Raw genomic sequence first — 14,576 nt, forward strand, 5'->3', positions numbered from 1 at the left:
AACACTTAAAGCATTGCAGAGCACGCTGATTATTCAACCCACCTTTCCCAACTGGACCATGGTAGCCACAACGATGCAGAAAATTCAACAACGCCGTCAGGAGCTGTTTAACATTGCCGATCGTGACATGGAGGTGCACCATTATGTAACCTATCGCCGACATATTCAATCCCATTCAGAAACCTGCATTTTATTTCCAGAGTAACCAGTTTGCTGCTTCTTGTCTCGAAGCACTGGAAAGCGTAGCAAAGGTCAGTGGTGCAACTTGGTCGAGCCGTTAACCGCTACAGTAATAAATTTCATGAACGGTTCAAGCAAATTCCAGAAATTATAGTCAGGTATTTGCAGACCTACGATCGACATTATGAACGCTTTGCCGGCATGACCACCATCAGCGGACGGTTGTTTCGCCACTACTTTGCTAACTCGACATTTGACCTGGCTTCGAAGACCGTACGGTACAGTGAAGGCCTCCGCGTCAGCGAAGTGCAGATACTAGGTTTTGATGCAGCATCCAGCGTTTTCAAGGTACTTTAATATCTGCCTGTAAAAACGCTTTTTCTGTAATATAAATCGCAGAACAAACACTTGCACACTACGTAAATTTTCTACATTGTTCAGCAATCTGCACGAAAAATAATTTCTATAAATGTATGGATTAATGGTATCAAATCAAGTTTAAGCGGTTGCTGGCTGTCTTTCCTAGGTGCTTTTCACAATGAACAGCAAAGACAAGATCTTAGGCAGCACCGATTCGGGCTTTATCTGGATGAACGGGAGCGCACCTTTGGATCGGCCAAAATGCGGTCTCCGCAACGATTTATGTTTGGATCACTCCGTGACCTATGGCAGCGTCATAACCGCGATAGGGATTACCTTATTGTTCGGCATAGCGGTTTTTTACGCTGCCCGGTGAAACTCGCTGCCCATTGCCCATTTCATGAATGCTTAAAACTGAAACATTAATTTTGTTTTAAAGGCGAAAGTGTGGCACGGAGTACGGCGGGGATGCCTGGTGGATCATCTCACCCCGGGAACTGGCATTTGACGACGAATGGCCAATCTCAGTAGCCAAAAGCCATGTTGCCGAACGGCTACGCGTGCCATCATCGTTCTCCGCCGTGAAGAGCAATGTCGGCCGCACTGCGAAATTGAGGAGTACCAAATGCTGGATCACGAAGATGGATTACCCTGCCACTGGGCGGGTGATGTCGTATAGTGAAATATCGAAAATTATGAGCACGGTACGCACTTCAATCTCACATCCAGAATGAAACATTCATTTTAAAAGCCAAAGTACAGTATACCTAGTTTAGGCGCGGGGACTACGTCACACTAATATCAACGCAACATTCGGATTATGCTTAGAAAAACCATGCATAGTGGAGGATTATGTGAGTCGAGGTTCCCTGGCGGATTTCCTAGCGGATGCCCATCGAATGGACAGTGAACTTATGCTGTCCTTCATCACCGATTTAACCCTGGTAAAATTTTCCCTAAATTATCTGAAAGCACAGTTATTTCTTTGCTAAAATTTTTGCTAGAAAAATCAGTTTTAACATCACCTGTGTAATTTTGCCGACAGGGTTTGCATTTCCTCCACAAATCGGCGCTGCATTTTCATGGCAGTCTCCGGTCGACCAAATGCTTACTCAACCAATGGTTTTCACTACGCATCGGCGACTGTTTGAACGACAAAATCAACGGTGCTTCGCTACGGGTTAGTGCGCGTGCCAACCAAAATGTGGTCTATGCCAGAAAGCTCCTGTGGACCGCACCAGAAGTACTGCGGAAAGACAAGCCCAAGAGTGCCGCTTCCGATATTTATTCTTTGGGCATTATGACCCATGAGATTCTCTATCAACTTGGACCGTTTACGCTGGGTCCGGTGGCTGACATCTCTCGCTTGGCAGCCCTCGGTAGAAAATTGTTAAATATTTTTAATTAAATTTTAATAACATTCTTTAGTCAGATACACATTATAAATGAATAATTTACGCTGTATATTTACGTGATCCCTGGAAAACCATTACAAATTATCAGGAGTAAGGCTAACTGCAAAATTTCCCAGAGTATGTTTTCGATGATCCTTTCAGATGTCATCACCAAGGTCAAACAAACCACTGCAGCTGACCGCATGTTTCCCTGCCGTCCGTTCGTGCCGGTGCTGACCGGCTCCGCACAGACAGACCGACTAGTCAGACTAATGCAGCAGTGTTGGGACGAACAGCCGGAATGTCGGCCAAAAATCGCACAGATTAAACAAAGTATCAGCAACATCTTACAAGTGGAGAGTTTAGACACGGCAGCGTCCCTGATTGATCGCTTGATCAAACGCCTGGCCAGCTATCACGCTGAGCTGGAACACTTGGTCACAGAGCGCACCCAAGAATATGTAGCCGAAAAACGAAAAAGCGATTTAATCCTGCTAGAGATCTTTCCAAAGTACGTACATATTACCAAGTTCTGCAACGCTAACGCTTTCTTGAATGTACAAGGTGTTCGTGCACGTACAGACCGTACGTACTCTGTACAATTTCAGGGGGTATGGTCTTTTCACCACAACTTTTATTGCTCGTTACGCAACCAATTTATTCTTTGTTTATAGAAGTACTAATGCAGTAATTGTAAGAGCATGTGAGAGTAAGTGTTCAAAAACCGTGGCATCGTGGCTCGAAAACCGGCTTCTAGGTGTAGGCTGGAACACCTGGTTTGATTTTGTGACTAAACTGGGCCTCGACATCTCCATTAAATTATTGATCAGCTGGTCTACCGGCTTAACGTTACAATCGAAAAAACGTTGCAAACAAAATTTTGGAATTTTAATAGTTAAGTTCATTTGGCAGGTCGGTGTTCGAACGGTTGCGCTGTGGTATTTTCGTGACGCCAGAGATTTACGACAGCGCCACGGTTATGTTTTGCTCCGTTCTGGGATACGAGCAGGTTTTAGCTACGGACTCCGTCGCCAGGTTCACTGAGCTACTGGATAAAGTCTACACGGCATTTGACTTGGCGCTGCGCTCTTTCGATGCTTACAAAATGGAGACCATCGGAGTAACATATATGGTAACCACTAATATTTTTAAAAGATTACAAGATTTAATAAGAAGTAAACAATTACAGGTTGTTAGCGGAGTGCCAGATCGCAACGGTCACCGGCACTGCGAAGAAATCTGCCGAGTGGCGCTGCAGTTCCGTGCGCTCTTTCTGAAACTGTATTTTAACGGACCAATCCAGCTACGATGTGGAATCGATTCCGGTGCACAAGAAAAAGCAATCTTTAGTAAAAAACGTAATGTATTTTTTATCGGTTGAACCCGTAATAGGACCAGTTGCGGCTGGAATCGTCGGACAGAAGCGACCGCGATACTGTTTGTAAGTTTGTTGCTGACCGTTCCCTGACAATTATCACAGTAAGTTTAAGAAAAACGTTTTATTAACATCGTGTTTCGTTATTTTGATAGATTTGGTGACACCATCAACTGCGCCTCGCGTATGGATAGCAGCGGTACTGGCGGATTTATACATCTTAGTGAGACGGCCGCTGATTTGGCGGCATGTGCCGGACTGCGTGTCCGCCCTCGTGGCACGGTTTCTATCAAGGTACATTACGCCAGCAATGTTTTAGGAACAATTTTTTTCCGACACGTTCATCTGTAGGGCAAAGGTGAAATGCGGACGTTTTATCTGGATTGACCAAAATTTTGTATGGCAGAGTTGCCTGAATAGGCGCTCAAGAATTAATTTGGAGTTCACTAGAAATCGTCACGGCAGACATTATGGCTTCGATTTTTGAACGTTTGTGAATAACTTAATTAATTATTTGCGGCACAGCAAGCTCGGAAGGGTTGGTCTGTTAGTAAAGAAACGATACAAGTACAGAACGACACACGGTAAACGAAATAAAAGGCAACATGTCACAGTTCTTAAAGTTTAGCATGGAGCGCAGCTGCTTGACTTTACTTTGTACGAGTACATTAGTTGCAGATAAATGTAAAATAGAAATTATGGTAGTACTCGTATGATGGCACAAGTCTTGGTCATGATATTTAACCTTTCATGTTAAACTTTGAGATGATGAAATTACATAACACTGAGATGTTACATAACACTGACATATTAATTAACTCTGAGATGATGAAATTAATCCAGTTTAGTACTTATATTGCTAATTGTTTTAAAATAATTCGGCCATAAAGTAATCTTCACAGGTTAACAGTCATGCACCTTATGCTTAACCATATCACGGTATATGTCTGTGACTCGGAAAAGGTGAGTTGTGAATTTGTGGCCCACTTGTAGTCTACTGGATATGTGAAAACTTTAAACGCGCTTACAAGGAAGAAGTCACGCTATTTAAATGTTGTTCTTAAAACGTTACAAAAATATGATGCATTCTTCGATGAAAGCCATACAATGTGCTTGATTCAATATACCCGTCAAATGAGCGTTCATGCTGATCTCAACTCACTAAAGTGCCCTTATTCGCATGTATCGGTGTCTTTTGCAACCCATCGGCTCAAACACCGGCGGATTGTCATTAGGAATCGGTGTCAGAATCCCCTGAAAAGTCAACCGTCATTCCGGTTATCCTCGAAAATTTTCTAACGGTAGCTATTCCGCACCTGTACATTGCAGATACCCAGGTAGTTAGCGCCTTTGGTGAAGAAATCTTGCAGCGGTTTGACGTCGGCTTCGCTCCACGTGCGGCTACTGAAATACTTTTGCGCCTGCGGCTGCAGGTGTTTGACCATAAGGCGGCGTGCTGGCATCAGATCACTGGTACCGCTCATGAGAATATTCGCCATTTCCGGCGTCAGTTTTGGTCGAAACGCCGATCTATTTGAATTACAAAGGAAAGGGCTGTGAATGCTGTTTTGTTCTTTACTATGTGATTGGCGTACTGGTTGGGGCGGGGCTGCGACATCAAGGCCAAATAATCCGGAACACGAAATCGCGTTCCACAGACCTTTAGCGCGGATTTAGGATAGTAATTGAGGAAGGCTAAGCACATTTCCTCCATAGAACCCTCTCCGCCCTTCAACAAAATAAAAAAAATTTGCAGTTTGGAAATTCATTTCGAATTTCAACATACAAATACGGGCTGAATATCGTTCTCCGTGGTAAAATTGCATTCTACCACAATCCGATCACCCTGAAAGAAAATAGAGCCAATAGAGCGAACAGTATGCCAAGACATGTGCCTATTGTCTGGTGCACTTACAGGAAGAAATTTCCTGAACGGCATGACAGGCCGCGTTGCTTGGAGGTTGAAATCATACTTCAGGTTAGCGTCAATGAGTGGCAGTTCTTTGGAGCCGCGGAAGTGCCGTACCACGCCACTCAGACCTAGCGAACAATGAATATCACTAAACTCAATAAAATACTGTATGAATAATAGTGTTGCTAATAGAATAGTGTTGCCCAAAGGTGTGGCGAATATGTATACCTCTTGTATGCATGTGAATAACGCTGGAGAAAATTGTGATGCCTTCTTTGGGAAACTACACAAAAAAGGCACAGTTAGCAAAATTGAATTCCCAGTGACTACTGAATAACGCTGCCGGGTGTACTTACCAATTCGGTACAATTATTCACGCATTGTCCTTGGACAGTAAAGACTTTCTGTCCTGGAGGCAACGTCATAGTAACTACAGAAAGAAATTAATAAAAGAAAACTACAGCGGGAATGTGTGTCTTTCATAATTTTTCAAATACTTGCTCGAACTCACAGTCTAATCCAAGCAAGCCGGTCATCAGTGTTCCCATATCGTACTGGCGCAGTTGATCGCTTAAATGGTAGATCATTCCCGAATTGTCAACGAATGCTGCAGCGCAGAAAGGCAGCGCCAATGTCAGAATCAGTTCTGTTGTGAATACACTCGACATATCCCATACATACATCGGCGTTCCGGGTTGTTGTAATGCAACTGTACAAGCACATATTTCCCCGACATTTCCGGTCCCCACGGTTGGCCGGTTTCTTTGGGATACGGATTAACGTCCTTTTAACAAAAGCAGAGTTATTCAGAACAAGATAACTTCAACGCATCCAGAAATTTCCGGGCGCTCACGGCCTCACATACTAGTTGCCTCTTTCGCAAATTCTTTGTTTTATTCGTAACAACGGATTACAAGCTGAACAAGGAAGTTAGTGATGCATGTTAAGCACTCACAGCCTGTCCCATGGCCCAGGCACCCAGTAGGTTAGGGCAGTACTTCATCATGAACGTCGAACCATCAGTGGGACTGCAGGGAAATTTGCCCTTGATCAGTTCCGGTTCATCTTTAGGAATATCATTGCACGAATATACCAGCATGTGATGGATGTAGGGCAAATTTTCCTTGTCCAGCAACGGTTGGGTCTGAAAAGGGCATAATTAAAATCAATCTCATCTAAAATCAATCAAAGAATTCCTGGGTGCAACATACCGCAATAGCGTGATATTTTTTATCCAGCGTCGGCACTTTCTGTACTGCACAGTAGTACACCGTATCCAAATCGCCCGTAATTGAAACCTGCCAAGAAAAGTGTATTGACAACATCTCAGAAACCAGTAAGTAATTTTTATAGGATTTTCAATTCCGCTTGATAATTTGCGCTCGTATTATACCTATGTATTGTATGTACAAATCTATCGGATAGATTTGTTTGCCGGTAAAATAACTACAGATATTTTAACTCGTGTTTACAGAATACGTACATTGCCGATAGTGAACTGTAGCTTTTTGCTCCCCGCTCCATCTAGCTGTAAAGCGCTCTTCCCGTCCGGTGTCCGATCGCCTTCCGCTGTGCTACTGGCGCCCACAAAGTTGATATTTGTCGAATATTTGAACGTATGTTTAGTGATGTGCGCAGTGGGAGTGGTTGGCGGTTTGGTATGCAGGCTGTAGATGACATGCTGCAGAGCATCCTGAACAAATGCCGACGAACATATTTGACGACATTCGTCACCAAGTCTAGTCACTAACTAAAAACGACAATCTTACACGAAAAGGGTGATCGGCTTTGTCGCAGGTCTTCAGAAGACGCACGGCGCGGATCACGGTGTATGTGCCGTTTTTGGAACCGGCTATCTTTTGCCAGTCTTGCTGCTCGTCCAGACTTAAGTTCACCGACATTTTCAGCAAATTGGCTTGTAAATAGCGATCCTAAATTTGAAACATTTCACAAAATATAATTTTTCACAAGCTTTTACGTGCTTTCCTACCGTGAACTAGGTAATAAACTGTAATTCCTTTCGCGCTTTCAAAAGTATACTTTTGGTAATGTTACGCAAGGCGGTTTTACCTGAACGATAACTTCATTGGTCAGATCGTCGACGTATCCGAACAGTACATCCGATTGGTCCATGCCGCCTTCGGGTGATAATCCCATGGCCAGCCATCCCTGTGTCGGATAAGACAGCTGTACTTCGATGTGCGTCTCATTGGTGCCCCAGCTGATCTCCACTGGGCGGTCGGGGGCGGGGCCTGTTGTTCGGCGGACGTTGATCAATTCGATAGCGTGGCCGACATGCAGCATCAAGAGGAACACACAGCAGAGGAGTGCATGCATTTTTCGACGCTGCGCTTTTCGACCGAGCTCCAAAACTGCCGACGCGTGGAATAAAAAATAATACTAAAAACGCTTGTGGATTGTCCGTTCTCTCCTGCCAGATGGCTTACAATGAAAGCACAAGAACAACTTACGCCTGCGGATATTAAAGCTAGATAAAGCATTGTCTGTAGAAAATAACCCGGTATTTATATTGTTGTTTTCTGAATGAATACGTTTGGCTTTAATCCATGTCTTGCCAGGTTTGAACAGCTCTGAGCCACTATATAGATTGGTAATTTGGAAATGAATACATGGTGAATATGAGAACTTTAAAATGCAAATGAAAACCAGTATTTCCGTTGTAAGTATCAAGTGCACACCAAAACACCACAGATGCACCAAAGCGAAATAGGCATAAAACTATACTTTCTGCATCGGAATTATTTAAGCTACACACATAAGAACAATTGTAAATTGCACCCCTATTAAGGCAGCTCGCAGGAATCGCTCCTCTTGGGAACCCATCGGTCAATCACGGGCGGATTATCCGTCATCGATCTCGAGACGTTTCCTACCGCAAATTACCACGTAAAGGAAGGCAACAATTAAGCATTGTATATTGGCTCGCATTATCGTCACGTACCTGCGACATGCATATGCTCATGTACAGTAATTGACGCCCCTCGTGTAGAAATCATGCAGTGGTTTCGCGTCCTCTTCGCTCCAGGTGCGCGAGCTGAAGTACTTCTGCGCCTGCGGCTGTATGTTTTCCACGATGGATCGGTGAGCATCGCTCTTTTCGCTGGTACCCGACTTGAGGATTTCTGCAATTTCCGGAGTCAATTTAGGCAGGAAGGCGGGTCTGAACAACAGTACAGTCGATTACAAAATTATAGTTATGTTAAAGTTAAATCGCTTTTTTTTAACGTACTTATCTTATTATTGTATAATTTAATTATTTTTTGGCATTTTATTATTTGTTGTTTATGGTACAAAAGGGTTTATAATGCTTTATGCAAATTAAGTACGCTGTTGCGTACTGATTGGGCCTTGGTTGTGCCATCATAGCCAAGTAGTCTGCAGCACGGAATTTCGTTCCGCAGGTTTTCAGTCCGGCTTTTGGATAGTACATGAGAAAAGCCAGGCACATCTCTTCCATGGACCCTTCACCGCCCTTCACAAAAAATCCCACTTATACAACTTCACGGATACTTGATTATCCACCGACAATTTCAGTTTCGGGTTAACATACAAAGACAGGTTGAATGTCGTTCTCCGTGGTAAAATTGCACTCCATAATAATCCGATCGCCCTGCATAAAATATTCAAATATTTTCCATTGCAAGCTCGATTATACCTTTAAAGAAGTGTTAGTTTCGAATATTAAAGCAGAAGCTGAGGCTCTATGAACAGCGCGTATTGATTATTAGTCCAAAAGTTGAAACAGTAATACGCTTAATTTACATTACTAATCGTAATCGATATGTGGTACCGGTACAACAGGCAATGTAATCGGCATTATGAATTCGTGCACCGGCATGCTGATTTAATTGGTGATGGCTAATGGGTACTTAATTTACCGGTAAGAATTTTCGGAATGGAAGAACCGGTTGGGCTGTCTGGTAGTCGAAATCGTAAGTAGGATTAATATCAATGATCGGCAGCTCCTGAGAACCACGCAAATGTCGCACCACGCCACTCAGACCTGTCGACCAAGCTTGTATCCTGTTTATATAATATTCTAATGCCAATCCCATTTACATACCACGGGTATGCATGTGAATCGTGCTGGAGAAAATGGTTATGCCTTTCTCTGGTAGCTGAAACGGTTATGCAGATAATCTGTACATCGTTAGCGCTACACCTGTGCACGTAATAGAAATGTTATGCGTAATGGAAACTGACGGAATTCAGCTCCCCAGTCTTACCGAATTGGTACAAAACTCCAGGCAATGTCCTTGAATATTGAACACTTTCTGACCCGGCGGTAAGGTCATCGTAACTACACAAGCAAATAATATTAAATATTTTCTTATCGGTTGCATTCTAAAGGCCAATGCTGCTTACAGTCTAAACTAAGGATGCCGGTTATCAATGTTCCAGAATCATACTCCCTCAGCTGATCCGTTAAGAAAAATTTCATTCCCGAATTGTCGGCAAATGCTGGCGAATAAATTAAGCATGCGCTATTAACGCTAACTGATCACAATGCTACATTTTAACAATTACTAGGCCCACTCGTTACGCACTTTAAGTGAGTTCTGTAAGATACAGAGCCGGAAGTTCTGTAACGTTTTGACCCCACCCCTCAACGCTGACTAGACGCTCGAGGTTAAAGTGCTCTGTATCTAAAAGGAACTCTTCTGGCTCCGTTACGATACAGAACTCGCATTCTCACCAGAAGTGCAGGTTGATCTCACCAAGTGTATGCAATAACAAAATATTTTCCTTTACTTCTAACTTCCTTTAAATCACTAACGCCTGTCCCAACGCGTTCCGCGCTCTAGGCAACCACAGTCTTCGGATGATACAGTGCCTTTTAACATACAAGTCTTATGAGTGATACTTCCTGTTTGAGTTCACTAGTAGCGCTGATCGTTCCAGTTTTGACATCAGTGGGTCCGCAATAAAGCGTTACACTAGCTAAAATAAAGATAAACAACGCCTGTATCGACCAGCAGTTTGTGAATAATCAATTTATGATGTGAGTACGAAACTCGCTGTGCGCTGAAACTTTCGACCACATAACTGGAAAAATTTTAAGTTGTTGTCTCGTTGCTCTGTATCGATCGTTCTGTAAGATTAAGCGCTGTGCCATTGGTAGACCCTGTTTTACAGAACTTCGGCCACTTTATCTTATAGAACGTATTTAAAGTTCGTGGCGAGACAGGCTATTAGAGGCTGCATAGCTATAATCTGCCAGCTTTATTAAATTGTTCGGGTAAGTGATCCGGTATCTGTACATGGTACCAGATTCGTGTACATTGTACATGGACGAAAACTTTCACTTTCGCGCAAACTTTTTGCACTGTATCTACCAAACAGGTTTTTGGTACTGTTTCATGGCATTACGTTGCCAGATCATTTGTACCTTGACGTTTATCAATAGCAGATCCAGTTAGCTGTACATTTTGAATAACAGATCACCGCATCCACCACGTGTGGCTGGACTTACACGATGAACTGTGCTGAGCGCCTTTTCGGTCAGTAGCGTACGAGCTCCATAGCTCGTAGCTCAATAGACGGCGAAGTTCAAAACTTAAACGCTCGCATTGTGCCCGTTTCTAAACAGATACCAAGAGCGACATTTCAAAAGGTTGGGGACAAACTAAAGAATTGTTTTAGTCACAAACAAGTTGTTTTTCATGGCTCGGAATACAACATATTGTTTAGATAACTTTTGAAATTCTCTTACAGCCAAATCTCCAACTGGGTGTTGCACGCAAAAACAGGTTTCCCGTCAGTGTATACAAATCATTTGGCTACAGTCCACAGAATGCCATGAAACAAGGCAAAATGTGTTTGGGGAGCGCGAAAGTGCAAGTTTTGGTCAGATGGGTGTACGCTTGTGACGCCATTCCAGGCGATGCACCCGAACTGGAACAAGTTAGATTCCCTTGTGATGGTTCTCCGTTTATCATGAAGTATTGTCCGGGTTTGCTGGGCGGCTGGGTTATCGGTGCTGAGGTATAGTATCTGTGATTCCGTGCGCATATTGTTCGATATTATGCTAGTGTTCCTTCGAACGGATTAACAAAATACAAAACAACTGTTTGATTCGGTGATAATTATTGTCGGTGGCTTTCGATTAAACAGGACGTGCACTGGTTCCCCAAAAAAGTCGGCCAACCCTGGGGACCGGAAATGTCAGGAAAGCTCGCATTGGTCCGGGTGCATCACAACAATCGGGAGCGTCGATGTAAGTACAGCAGTCGATTTATTTTTGTATTATACGAGTAACCTTTGTTATTGGGGAAGGGTTTTCATCTGGATTTGTTCTCAAGGGAAATGACCTGATACATGATACATGGTACCAAATTTAAGTATGATGGATGTTGGCCACGTCCCGAGGGTCCATCATCGGTTGCGTCTGTTACAAATAAGTATGTCCGGCACGCATTATTTACGCGGGATACCACGTTACTGCAAAGCAGCTCGTCATGCAATTGCACCACGTTTTACCCCAGTGGCATGGTATTTCTTCTCGAACACGGGAATCCTCTGAATGCCGCACCAGTACACGGTGTCCTCGTCAGCGGTTACGGAGACCTGCAGCACGGGACAAAGCTCCCTAAAGGTGGTCAAAATTCCCGAAATTCCCTTGTTAAAGGCGGCAGCTTTGAGACAGTAATGCGGACGAAACGGTAACTCGAAAGACACTCGACAAAAAAGTTGTTTTATGGAATGAGTATTTATTCAATTTACTAAGATTGTATGTATTAGAAAAGTGTTTTATGAAAAGTTGTAACGTAACGAAGTTGATACAAATAGGTAAATTTCGTATCAAAGCAATATTAAGATTCTTTTTTGTTCTTCTGTGTTTCTTCGTATTACAAGCTTGTCACGTGAAACCTCAATGCCGCAGGTGGGTAAAAGGAACTGTGTGTGATTTACTGTTACGCTGTTGCCTACTTTGCGAATAAACGATACGTTATCGTTTTCACTAACTTTAATCAAACAACCAAAAGCACCAGCAGGAAAAGGAAAGTCAAAGTTCGATAAAAATGAAAGAGGAAACAAACGCTTATATCCGATGGAAAGTGAGTACACCAAATATACGAAAGTGCAGTCTACCGTGCAATCAGTCCGCAGCAAAGCTGGACCATAAAACTTGCAACAAACACTCATCCGCACACATACGCCAAATTTTATCATAAAACACAATCGCCAAACAGCATTCAGGCACGAACACAAAGATACACTTTCGGCTAATAAAATAAACTAATAAAATAACTTGCGTCCTTGGACGACCGCTGGTATGGGATGCCGGTAATATGGTCACTGGCCGCTTGCCGGTGCCAGGTAACACACGCAATTTCACATTGACACAGCGACAAAAGTAATACAATTTCACGAATTACGCTAAACGCCATAGCTCATACTGCAGCGCGCCAGTTAGGCTTTACACGCATTTGGCATGGCTGACGAATGCAAAATATCGGTCAAAATTATAAACTATCCATATACTGTGTTGTCGACTCAAGTTGGCACCCTTTTTTACAGTACAGCAAATCTATGCTATAAAGCTCTGTGCGCCGTGCAGGCGTGCACTTGAATTGCCCGCACAGTGGGAAACATACTTACAGGGCGGCTGGCAGCGACTGCCGCCAAAAAAACCCCTGTCCGTTAACAACGACAATTAGCATTTTAAAATTTGATAACTGGCAAAGATTGTTTGTTTTTTGCTGGGATATCTTTTTTTAACTAATATGACGAAACAGTATAGTTCTGAATTCGTGAAAAGCATCATGCTTAGTTTCCAGGCATCAGGTCTTTCTCCTCGCAAGTTTGCCAAATCTCAACCACATGTTTCGGAAACAACACTTCGACGGTGGATTTCGTGAGTTTTCATTTCATTTTTCACAGTAAGTATACTGACGTAAGAAAATGTTTCAGAGAATTGTGAAAAGGCATCCCTGTCGGTAAAGGGAAAAAGCGCAGACGACGCAGCGGTCGCGGTTTCCAGCACATCGATCCGCCTCTGACGAAATGGATACTCGAGCAGTTTGAAAAGGGCCTGTGTGTGACTAACGACATGATTAAAGAACATGCGCTGTTGTTAGCTTGTAATCCAGCGTTCAAGGCTTCTTAAGGATGGCTGGTGGATTTCAAAAAGCGAAATAAACTGGTCTATCGCGCAGCTACGCACATATCCCGCAAGCAGGGAATGACACGGGAGGATATTGTGAGTAAACGTAATTTTAAATTTTCCAGTAAATGTGAAGACAAACCAGTTGTCTGATAATTTATTGTGTATTATATTAGGAAGAGGAAGAACAGTATATCGATGCGATGATAGATTTGAACGCAGCGCTGGAGTGCGGTAGCGATGCGGGTGACCTGAAGCGGATCCTGAACATGGATCAGACGATGGTCCGGCTGGTTGCGCCTAAGCTTCACTCCGTAGTGCCCGTCGGCTCCAAGCAAGTGAGGTTAATTCGCCCACCAGGAGACAAAGAAGGTTTTACGGTCACATTGACAGTGTCGGCCGATGGTTCCCTGTTGCCGGCCGTTATTGTGTTCAAGGGTGCAGCAGAAACAGAAAAGCTTTCAGATGGGATAATGCGTTCGCTAAAGGCACCCACAAATATAATTATTGCAAGCTCAAAATCTGCGTGGTGGACTGAAGATTTGGACCATGAGTGGATCGGCACGACGTTTCCTTTTGACGGTCGCGTCAGGACCTTGATTCGCGATCAGTATACAGTCCACAAAATGGATTCTAGTGCCGAGATGCTGGAAGAGCGTAGTGTTTCGCAATTGTTAATTCCAGCTGGGCAGACCGGCCGCTACTCCGCATTGGATGTGGGAATAAATAAAGCGTTCAAAGCCTTCTATAAGACTGAATATGAGAAGTGGCGCCGAGAGCAAAATCCAAATAACTGCACCAAGTCCGGGTATCTCAAAAAGCCGAATCGTCAAGATTTTATCGATATGGTTTCGCGAGCAGCGTACAAAATTACTCCGGAATGTATAAAGAGTTCATTTCGTGCAGCGGGAATAATTACAGCAGAGAACTATGCTGAAATCGATGAAAATCATGTTCCTGATGAGCAACCCAGTGAACTGGAAATTAGCCTTTTCGATCCTCAGTTACTGAATGGAGAATAACGTCCTGTTGTTTTTTGCATATTCTTTCAAAGTGATGTTAGGTTTTCTTATGTTTGGGGTTTATTATGCAGAATTGATGATCGTTTATTTGTGTACAGAGTTCTGTTTTACGACGAATAAAGCGAAGTTCACGTAGCCATTCTTAATGGTCGGTCGTGTTTTGGCGGCAGTCGCTGCCAGCCGCCCTGTAAGTATGTTTCCCACT

The 14,576-nt window shown here is 43.4% G+C and overlaps 3 protein-coding genes across 3 annotated transcripts; 1 reads left to right on the forward strand and 2 right to left on the reverse strand.

The window, feature by feature from the left end:
* The first annotated feature begins 4 nt into the window (after nucleotides 1–4).
* On the forward strand, nucleotides 5–3,838 carry LOC129581976 (atrial natriuretic peptide receptor 1-like). The gene is made up of 13 exons (XM_055473311.1): nucleotides 5–133; nucleotides 201–251; nucleotides 349–528; nucleotides 707–912; nucleotides 980–1,244; nucleotides 1,317–1,484; nucleotides 1,586–1,919; nucleotides 2,097–2,445; nucleotides 2,847–3,066; nucleotides 3,124–3,259; nucleotides 3,327–3,375; nucleotides 3,465–3,603; nucleotides 3,661–3,838. The coding sequence occupies exons 1-13, from the start codon at nucleotides 59–61 to the stop codon at nucleotides 3,694–3,696; spliced, it is 2,208 nt and encodes a 735-aa protein (XP_055329286.1). The 5' UTR covers nucleotides 5–58; the 3' UTR covers nucleotides 3,697–3,838.
* A 406-nt stretch (nucleotides 3,839–4,244) lies between these two features.
* On the reverse strand, nucleotides 4,245–7,631 carry LOC129581700 (DBH-like monooxygenase protein 1 homolog). Its single transcript, XM_055472913.1, has 14 exons — nucleotides 7,292–7,631; nucleotides 6,991–7,152; nucleotides 6,705–6,914; nucleotides 6,433–6,519; nucleotides 6,177–6,365; nucleotides 5,903–6,005; nucleotides 5,733–5,828; nucleotides 5,578–5,651; nucleotides 5,450–5,504; nucleotides 5,225–5,349; nucleotides 5,096–5,155; nucleotides 4,905–5,038; nucleotides 4,626–4,839; nucleotides 4,245–4,563 (listed from the first exon to the last, which is right to left on the reverse strand). The coding sequence occupies exons 1-14, from the start codon at nucleotides 7,556–7,558 to the stop codon at nucleotides 4,471–4,473; spliced, it is 1,869 nt and encodes a 622-aa protein (XP_055328888.1). The 5' UTR covers nucleotides 7,559–7,631; the 3' UTR covers nucleotides 4,245–4,470.
* Nucleotides 7,632–8,200: 569 nt separating this feature from the next.
* LOC129581705 (DBH-like monooxygenase protein 1 homolog) lies at nucleotides 8,201–9,558 on the reverse strand. Its single transcript, XM_055472919.1, has 6 exons — nucleotides 9,469–9,558; nucleotides 9,306–9,360; nucleotides 9,121–9,245; nucleotides 8,793–8,852; nucleotides 8,581–8,714; nucleotides 8,201–8,402 (listed from the first exon to the last, which is right to left on the reverse strand). Exons 1-6 carry the CDS (start codon nucleotides 9,535–9,537, stop codon nucleotides 8,201–8,203), a joined length of 645 nt encoding a protein of 214 aa, XP_055328894.1. The 5' UTR covers nucleotides 9,538–9,558.
* Nucleotides 9,559–14,576: the final 5,018 nt, after the last annotated feature.

This window comes from Paramacrobiotus metropolitanus, unplaced genomic scaffold (genome assembly GCF_019649055.1).
Source record: "Paramacrobiotus metropolitanus isolate TYO unplaced genomic scaffold, Prichtersi_v1.0 Parri_scaffold0000006, whole genome shotgun sequence".
Taxonomy (NCBI): domain Eukaryota; kingdom Metazoa; phylum Tardigrada; class Eutardigrada; order Parachela; family Macrobiotidae; genus Paramacrobiotus; species Paramacrobiotus metropolitanus.

Coding starts and splice junctions, on each gene's coding strand:
- LOC129581705 (XM_055472919.1), bottom strand. CDS start 9,537: ATGACCTTACCGCCGGGTCAGAAAGTGTTCAATATTCAAGGACATTGC. Junction 9,246..9,305: donor GATTCACATGCATACCCGTG/GTATGTAAATGG, acceptor CTTGGTCGACAG/GTCTGAGTGGCGTGGTGCGA. Junction 8,853..9,120: donor CATTCCGAAAATTCTTACCG/GTAAATTAAGTA, acceptor TATTTTATGCAG/GGCGATCGGATTATTATGGA.
- LOC129581700 (XM_055472913.1), bottom strand. CDS start 7,558: ATGCATGCACTCCTCTGCTGTGTGTTCCTCTTGATGCTGCATGTCGGC. Junction 6,006..6,176: donor CCTGGGCCATGGGACAGGCT/GTGAGTGCTTAA, acceptor TTTTGTTAAAAG/GACGTTAATCCGTATCCCAA. Junction 5,350..5,449: donor TATTCACATGCATACAAGAG/GTATACATATTC, acceptor ATTGTTCGCTAG/GTCTGAGTGGCGTGGTACGG.
- LOC129581976 (XM_055473311.1), top strand. CDS start 59: ATGGTAGCCACAACGATGCAGAAAATTCAACAACGCCGTCAGGAGCTG. Junction 134..200: donor TTGCCGATCGTGACATGGAG/GTGCACCATTAT, acceptor TTTTATTTCCAG/AGTAACCAGTTTGCTGCTTC. Junction 3,604..3,660: donor GTGGCACGGTTTCTATCAAG/GTACATTACGCC, acceptor GTTCATCTGTAG/GGCAAAGGTGAAATGCGGAC.